Source organism: Clupea harengus, chromosome 11 (genome assembly GCF_900700415.2).
Source record: "Clupea harengus chromosome 11, Ch_v2.0.2, whole genome shotgun sequence".
NCBI lineage: Eukaryota > Metazoa > Chordata > Actinopteri > Clupeiformes > Clupeidae > Clupea > Clupea harengus.
In genome coordinates this window covers 5,117,840-5,127,167 of record NC_045162.1, presented here as the reverse complement: position 1 = coordinate 5,127,167, position 9,328 = coordinate 5,117,840, and the positions used below count along the sequence as shown (strand labels likewise).

At 49.8% G+C, this 9,328-nt stretch overlaps 1 protein-coding gene across 4 annotated transcripts in view; it reads right to left on the bottom strand.

Annotated features, from left to right (window-relative positions):
• Nucleotides 1–8,840, bottom strand: part of bcam (basal cell adhesion molecule (Lutheran blood group)) — a 54,905-nt gene extending 46,065 nt beyond the window's left edge. For 2 of the 4 annotated variants that reach the window (XM_012818119.3, XM_031575798.2), the window contains exon 1: nt 8,462–8,839. In XM_012818119.3, coding sequence (XP_012673573.1) covers nt 8,462–8,528 — 67 coding nt within the window. In that variant the 5' untranslated portion in view covers nt 8,529–8,839. Of the gene's footprint in view, nt 1–8,461 lie in introns of all 4 variants that reach the window. The other 2 variants (XM_031575797.2, XM_031575799.2) reach the window with 2 other exon arrangements.
• Nucleotides 8,841–9,328: the final 488 nt, after the last annotated feature.

Genomic DNA, 9,328 nt, shown 5'->3' with positions numbered 1-9,328 from the left:
ATCTTTAAAACCCAACGATGGGTTTAAGATTGTTCGCTCGGTTTCAGGTGAGTCACAAATATCAAATGACATATCGTATCGACGATCAATTATAACAACAACTAGATATAAAGATATATGACGTGCATGTCATAGGTCAACCTCAATTGAGAAATCACTGCTCAGCTGAAATGGTCTCTGAGAGAGAATCAATCAGCTCCGGGGCCTCCGGCTTGAAAGCGATTATTAGGATTGTCAGTTAGAGAGGCGAGGGGAGAAATTGGCTGCGATGTGGCGATCTCTCTCCGGACATCTAAGAGCCCCCCGCCTGTCCAGCCGGCTGCCACCATTGTGATGAAAATTAATGACAGACGGCGGAGTCAATCAGCCGCTGGGTTCGTCAGCACATCAAGAGAGGGGTAGAGCAGAGAGAGAGAGAGAGAGAGAGAGAGAGAGGGGTAGAGCAGAGAGAGAGAGAGGGAGGGAAGAAAGCATGAAAAGAAAGAATGATACTGAGGAAGAGAGAGGGAGTGGGAGAGAGAGAGAGAGAGAGAGAGAGAGGTAGAGCGAGAGAGAGTGGGAGTGGGATAGAGAGAGAGGGAGAGAGAGAAAGAGAGAGGGAGAGAGAAATCAACCATTTGGCAAAAACAAACAAAAGGAAAAAAATGTTAAATCATTGGCCCTCTCACTCTCTTCTCAGAGCACACATTCACCCGGACAGCAGGGGGGCCTGAGAAAGTGACCCCAGCCTGAGAGCTCCTGTCCGGGGCAGTACAGGTAAGGTGAGCCCCCGACCCCCACAGAAAGCTGTGAGTCTCCTGCAGGCAATCACCTGACGTCGCGCCCCACGGACGCTACCCGATACGCCACCCGGCACTTGGCAGCCATGACACACTGCTGAAGGCGGGAATCCCCCTCTCCCTCTCTCTCTCTCTCAATAGGACTCATAGGTTGCACATTACACAAGACACCAGCGCACACACACACACACACACACACACACACACACACACACACACACATGTGCTGTCGGTGAAGATGGTATAGAGTTCATCCAGGCCCACCCCCCCAGCCTTTTCTTGCTCAAGATGCATTTCACATACAGACACGTGCACACACACACGCACACACACACACACACACACACACACACACTTACACACACACACACACACACACACACACACACATTCACCCATTGTTCCCACCACAGACCCAGAAGCCCACCAGGGTAAATGTATATCTAAACTCAGCGCGCTCGGCTGTGCACTCGGGTCAAGCACTGTGGAGGCAATAATGTGGCTCGTCAAACAGTGACCATTTTCACTGTAGAGGTTAACTGTGCGCAGTTACACATTAACCAGACTGAGAAACGAGGTGCTACATGACACTATACCCCCTGCATGCTAAATGAGTTCCGCTTTTAAAAGCTGCTCCACGGCACGTTAAGAGCTGCCCGCTGCGGATAAGTAATGTTGAATGAATGGGAGATGATACGGTACTGAAGGGCTACGGAGATAAAAATAGCCAAATCAGTCCATCCATAAAAGAACACACACACGCCCACGCATACATACGCACACACACACACATAAACAAAAGAGCGCGTACGCACAAGTACACTCAAAAAGACATACCAACATCTTTGCCCTGCTAAACTCCGCCTCACCCCAAACTCAAGACTCAAAGCTATCTGAGTGCTTGATGAAGATATGGCCTTGAATAAGAGTGCGTTCCTGCGGAGGTCCCACCCCCGCGACCACAGCTGAGTCACTGGGAGAATGAATACCACCAGCCAGTGGGGCGTGCAGCTCACCCAGAGGCCATACACTATACTGATAAACCCCTGACCACCCTCTCACACATACACACACACACAAACTCTCTCTCTATCTCTCCCAAACACACACACACACCGCTCATTAACACTCCTCTGTGTCGTGGGGAATGTTTGCTCGAGCCGGAGAGGTATGACAATGACGCCTGCTTGTCTAAGGAAGGGGATATTTGTGCAGTCTGTCAAGCGCAACCTTTCCCAGGCAGCCTGACGACTCTTTAACCAGCGCCGACATATAGATCCCACAACAGCCTGGGCCAGGTATGTCACTCCTTTAAAGACCACCACCGCACAGCAGAGAGTATGAGGGGAGAGAGACCATAGAAGCAGTGGGGGGAGTGAGGGGGTGGTTTTGTGACTGTGGACAGACTGGCAGCGAGCTGACCCCAAGATCCCCGTCTCCTTGGTTACGGGCACAACTACCATTCAGGGCTCAGCGGACAGGAAATCCAGAGAAGCATCAAAACATTTTAAGGCTGCCCTTTCAGAAACAGATTCATGTTGCCAATCCCCAAAAGAGAAAGGGAGCCAGGCTCTAAATGCCCGGCGAGAGGCTGTAAAGAGCTCCGACCGCCGCGTGTTCTCTCGTTGAAACCCCTCCCTGCTAAATGGATCAGTAGCACTTAACCTCTTCTCCCTCAAGAGCTTTGTGAATTTTCAATTTCCCCCCTGCATCTCCCTACCGTCCCCGCTTTCAAGGTTAGCACCCACTACTACACTGATAGAAACACGCATACACACATACGCCTGAATACACACACACACACACACACACACACACACCCACACACACACACACACACACACACCATACTAACAGCCCACTACAGCCCCCCCCCCCCACCTCTTTTCTTTACTCATCCACCTTCACCTCCTTTCCAGAGAAGGCTGACAATCGAGCGAGGCACTGACACAATAGGACACACACACACACACACACACACACACACACCCCCATGCCCTCGTTCTCCGCTACTGTATGTTTCCTGTCTGCCAGTGCCTGCCTGCTGGATGGCACTAATGACAGGCCGCAACCTTGAGGCAGCAGCCTTGGAAGAAATCAAAGGCTGTCGGCTCACTCGCCCGTCTATATGTGCCTCCTTTCCTGCCCCTTTGTACCGGGGCTGTCTGTCTGAAACGGGGGAGTGTGGAGGCAGGCTGGATGTGGTGGTTAATAACAGCGCAGAGACACAGCAGGACGGGAGACCAGGGGAGGTGAAGGCTGCAGAAACCAGGGCAGAGGAGAACATAGCAAAACAACAGGGGCTTTATTTTTAGGTGATCAAAAAGCCATCAGAGGGAGCTGTAAATTATGGGTGAAAGGGTAGCCCACTGGTGGAGATGAAAGCCCCCCACCCCACCCACACCCACACCCACACCCACCCCACCCAGTGCCATCACATCGCTCTGGAGAGTCCGAACCTCCTGCACTCGGGAGCGCAACAAAGCCAGCAAGGCTCATCTCCCAAAAGCTTTTTTCTGCCACATCATCAATGCGTCGGCATGCACAAAAGAGCCGGCCAGCAAACAGAGTGGAGGAAGCACAGTAAATCACCATAAACATCAATGGCCTGCTGCTACCGCACCCTAGCAGAGCAACTCTGCTGCTACCTACAAAGCCAAGCTAGGGCTGGAGGGAGAGAGAGAGAGAGAGAGAGAGAGAGGGAGAGAGGGAGGGAGAGAGAGAGAGAGAAAAGGGTAATTGCGGGTTTTAAGATGTGTGTAGTCTCCATGTCCTAAAATGATAGGTGTGTGTGTTTATATGTCTGTGTGTGGGTGTGTGTGTGTGTGTGTGTGTGTGTGTGTGTGTGTGTGCACATTACATAAGTATCAGTTTGCCTAATCTTTTTAACCTGACTTTGAAGATATTAGGATGAAGAGGAATAGCCTGTTATGGGATGAGGGCTCATTCCCTCTGCGATTTCATATCAAACAGTGGATCAGACGCACCCAAAGACCAGACGAGTGAGCAAAGCCATCTCCCAGACGTGCTTTAACCCGCTGCCAGCACCACCACGGAAGACGTCATCTTAAGTCAAGTTACACACTAAAAAAAAACCTAGCCTGGAGCAGTACACCTAACACATGCTTCTCTGATCTGGGACCTGTAGTTGGGGCGGCGGAAGAGAATATGGGGATTTGTAATAAGACAGTGATGTGCACAGAGCCGTCCTCGTGGTCAGCCTTCTGCTTTGATCACCGAAGCCCTTCCGCGGTGTTTCAGCGAGGGGGGGGGGGGGGGGGGGGGACGTCCCCAGCAACCTAAAGGCAAAACAGCCCTCCCGGTCATGGGGAGTTCATCTTTTCTCCCGTACTGTGCACGCACAGCTGTGGGCCCTTTTTGGGCGATTGATATGTGAACACGAAAGGTTCGTAAATCGCGGCGAGGACAAAAGCAGAGTGCCTCCCACCTCTGGCATGGCCTCTGGAGCTGTAGATAAGGAGAGGGAAAAAGAAGGAGAAAAGAAACCCAACACAGGCAACAGGGGCTGCGGCGGAACCTCTTCGCCACGGTGCGTTAAGAGAGAATGAAGGGGCTGCTAAACCACGGAAATGTGGCCCTTCCATAATGAAGGCATTGGGGAAGGATGCTGGCATACCACAGTGTGCCGGAGGATTAGCGCCAAAGTGTTATGTTTGAGGGGGTTTAGGTGGGTTGGGGGATTGGTGGGTGGGTTTTTGGCAAAGGCTATGTGTTTGTGTTTGTTTGTGTGTGTGTGTGTGTGTGTGTGTGTGTGTGAGTGTGAGTTTGTGTGTGTGTGTGTGTGTGTGTGTGTGTGGTATGGTGGAGCCACGTTGGGAGGCTGCGAGAGACAGGCGGGGACAAGATGCAACCTGTCCACGGAAAAAATGCCTTTCATTCCTGGACGACTCTCTCAGTCTCAGCCCCCACTGTTGAACGAGCATGAATCACACCGCTAATGACAGACCAGGGCGCTACGGCTCAAGCTGCTCAATGCCCGTGGGTGTCCGGCTCAACCACAGGGAAAACACGGCCTCACTCCTACCACTCCTACCACTCCACTCCACTCCACTCTGACAGCAAAATGAGCACCTATGGGCGCACTGTTGCACTATGCGTGTCGGGTTGTTTACAGAGAGAGGTGTGCTGTGGTCTGTTTTTGTGTGTCAGTACATTTTGACTGACTGTTATATAATTGCTGCATGAAAGCATAGTGCGTAACTGTGTTTACAGGACTATTTATGTAGACCTTTGTGTAGATATGTGTGTGTGTGTGTGTGTGTGTGTGTGTGTGTGTGTGTGTGTTTAAATACCATTATTTAACTGATCTGCTTAAACCTGGGAGAAAGCACCCCAGAATGTCCGCCTTTTATCAGCGGCTCTGAGGAAAATGAGCATAGCAGGTTTTAATGTGTAAGCGGCTAATGCGATAGTAATTACTGGCGGCCTCAGGGTGGGGTGGAGACATTAAAGAGGAAATGACCGGGGGAATTAAGGCCCCGGACCCCCAGGGACCAGATGGGGGGGGGACAGGCTTGGGGTTACTGACCGCCACCTTAAACCCAGCTGACAGGCTGTCTGAACGATTCTCTGCACTGGCTTTTGCTCCCGTGATCTGAGGTCCACCCATAGCCCACCCCCACCGCCCACTTACACACACACACATACACACACACACACACACACACACACACACACACACACACACACACACACAAACACACACACAAACACAGTTACAAATGCATCCACTGGCCACACACTCAGGAACAAACACAAATGTACAAACACAGGTGCACATTAATTCCCCCCCCCCCCCCCCTCCAAAATACACACATACCTTACCACACACAGACACAGACACAGACACAGACACACACACACACACACACACACACACACACACACACACACACGCTGGACCTCAGACACATTAATTTGGAGATCCAAGAGCAGGCTGCAGGCATTAATGTGTTTTCTGCATAAAAAGATCTCTGTCATGTTCACTCGACTCTATCATCTTCTCAAGTCATGCGAGGGACTTGTTCTCCGCGCTGGCCGACGCCCAACAAAAGGGAGAAGCATGACTGACAGGCCCGCGCCCGATCACTAACCCTGATTCCACCGCGAGCGCACACCACCGCTGGTGAGCTTAATGTGGCAATCAAAAGCTTTCAATTTGCTGCCGCCTTTATCTGCGGCAGACAGGACCAACTGCAGCAGACCAGAACTGCGGCGAGGAGCTCCTCCGATTCCCCTCAGGGTTAAGCACGCGGTGTGGTGCGATGAGGTGATCGCAAATGAATTGGCACCCATCCAATGCAAAAAACTAAAAAAAACAGGTCGTTAAGCAACACCTCAGTAGAGTAACTCTAAATAAATTCTAATGTATCCCACAAACCGCCCCACGGATGCGGAGTGAAGGTGTGAAACGGCTTTTCCTTCCTGTTTGACGCTCGGGAGATCGCTGATCCGACTTGCCCAAAATTCCAGACCCCTTGAAATGTGAAGCAGGGTTCTGGACCGGCAAGGGGGTCAGGGGGTCACGGGTCACATGATGCGCCGGGGCAAGTTACGCGCAACGAGCCCTGCCGTCGTCATGCACCACATAGCACCGGCTCACCCCCAACCCCCACCAAACACACACACACACACACACACACACACACACACACACACACACACACACACACACACACACACACACACACCGCACTGGGACTCAGCCTGGCCAGGGAACTAGTGGCCGAAAGATTGGCGGAATGCACGCATTGCTGTGTAACAGTCTCCCACGGACACTCACAAAACTGAGTCTATTCTTGGGACATACCAGTGCCAGGGAAAGAGAGATAGAGAGAGAGAAACAGAAAGAAAGAACGAGAGAACAAGAGAGGGAAAAGAGAGAGAAGCTTAAGGGGCTGCACGCTCAGATCTGCCTGCTTTGAAAAACGAAGGGGTGTAGTGAGTAAAAGGTTGAGAGAGAGAGCGAGAGAGAGAGGGAGAGAGAGAGAGAGAGAGAGAGAGAGAGCAGAAGCCTAGAGGCCACACTATTCAGACTTTACACCAGGGGATGCTTGTTTTTGTTGGAGCAGGAGTATCATGCAGGGCTGTGGGCTGTGGGCTGCACTAAGGCTGGAGCTCAGAACCACTGAAGGTACCGCCCTCATGAAAAAGCTGATTCTCTCCGCACACTGGGGTATAATGGAGGACATAATTACACATGATTCATAAAATAGAAGAGGACAGGGCTAGAGGACAACAGACATCAAGGGGAAAGACAGCAAGACAAGAAAAGAGAAAAAGAGATGGAGGTACAGAACTATAAAAAGAGAGAGAGGGAGATGAGGGAGAGAGAGAGAGATGGAGGTACAGAGGAATAAAGAGAGAGAGAGGGAGGGAGGGAGAGAGAGAGGGGGGAGGGGGAGAGAGAGAGAGGGAGGCACAGAAGTATAAAGAAAGAGAGAGAGAGGGAAAGAGAGAGGGACTGAGAGAGGGAGTGAGGGACAAAGCAGCAGGTGGAGGGATGTGTGGTGAAGGGTGTGGTGACGGGTGGATGAAAAGCAGGGGTAGTAGGTCAGGGCAGAATGAGATAAGGAGATGACAGAGAGACGAGGAGGCAAAGGTAAAGAGGAAGATAGACCCTGTGACACAGATATGGAGGAGGGGCTCTCCACGGAGGTATGGGCAGGTAAGATACAAGGGGCGGGAAAGGAAGGGAAGGGAAGGGAAGGGGGTGAAGATGGAACAGATAAAGGGAGGGAGGGAGTTCTGACATGAAAAAAGGTATTGAAGGAGTGGCGGAAACAAAACTCAAGTCATATAAGAAAAATCACAATAAAGGAATAGACAACTGAGGTGTAAAACTAAAAATAGGCTACAGGTTAACACTTATATTGGTCTTTGGATGAGGGACAATGAAGTTGGGAAAAAGAAACATTTTGTGCTGAATTATTTTAGCATTCAAAATATTTAATAAAAGCATCCCCAGATATCAACTCCCATAAGCACGAGAGACGAACGGTAGTCCCGTACTGTTATGAACGCGCTTCGGGCAGATCAAAGAGAGCGGCTGTCCGACGACAGACGCTGCAGAGCTTTGAGACTGCCGCACCGCCCGCATCGCCGCCCGATCTAAGCGCACTGAAGTGTAGAGCCGAGAGCCGGAGGTTCCGTCTGCACCACAAAGAGCTAAGAGTGCTTTGGCTTAACCCTTCAACTGTCACAGAACAAGTTGAGACCCTTGTCTTTCCAAGAACAATCCGCCACAGTTTTCTACTGCACAGCAAAACTACAATTTTGGGATATTTTTTGTTTTGTCCTCTCTTCGTTAGATACAACAACATCACATTACATAAACGAGTCTCCGTTATATCTACTGCTGTAGCCTACTTGACACCTGTTATTTTCATCATACTACAGCTTAATCGCTGCAGCGACAGAGCACAAGCTATCAACCAAATATGGGCTAAAATTATAGCCCACTTTCCAAAAACCTGATTAGAAAACTACAATAATTCATACGGGCTCCGTTCTGACCTCAAAAACATGTCTGAAAAGAAAGCACGAAGTCACAAACACAATCTCCTTGCCAGTCAAAGAGGGTTGAAGTGGGCAACATAAGACTAGTGAACAGTCTGAACTTTCTTTGAAACGCAGATTCGGGAGGTTAAAAAGCGGCTTACCTTGCGTTCCCAAAAGCAGCAAGGTGCACAGCAGCGAAGTGCGTCCCGATATAAGCGTCCCGTCCATAGTTCTTCTAACTTTGTAGATTTCTTTCGCTTTTTCTGCAATGTTGTTTACAGGTCTTTCTTCAGTTCTGGTGAAAACCCGCCGTTTCAGTTGCACAAAGCCCGGTAGAGTCTTCCTCACCTTCTCTCTCTGCTTTCTGCCTCACTCACTGGAACATTCACCCTGTCTCTCTCTCTCTCTCTCTCTCTCTCTCTCTCTCTCTCAGTCTCTCAGCGAGAAATCTGATGCGGGTGGCAGTGTCTTGGTTGATATATTTGCACAAAAGGTGACCCCCGCCCCCTACTACCCTCGCTCTCTCCCTCTCGTTGCTTGAGAAGAGTTGCTTGACTAATCTCATATGCCCAGGACTAGGTTAGAGGACTTACAAATATTGGGAAACTTCAAAGCTTCCGGTAATAAAACAAAATAAAAAAGAATTTAATATAAATGTTTATCCCTTCAGTTAATTAGTCAAGCTTAGCTGAATTTAGAGTAGCCTTGGCTATACCAGACAACGATTTTGATCTCTGTTTGTTGTTTTTTGTGACCAAGATAAAACTGTTGCCTATACTTGTATAGCCTAACCGTTGCCAAACTTACACATGTATTATGTTACTGACAGACAAAACAAGATATTAAACATTAAAAACAGTTATTACGCTCTAGTAACACGATTGGCACATATTTCTGTGACAATGCCATGGGCTATATTTCATGCTGCGGTAGCTATTAAAAACCCACAGACTTGATCCCTCTTGTAATTGTAAGTTGTGTTTGCTTGGACAAATCTTTAGAACAAGGAGGGGGACACTGAGTTCCCT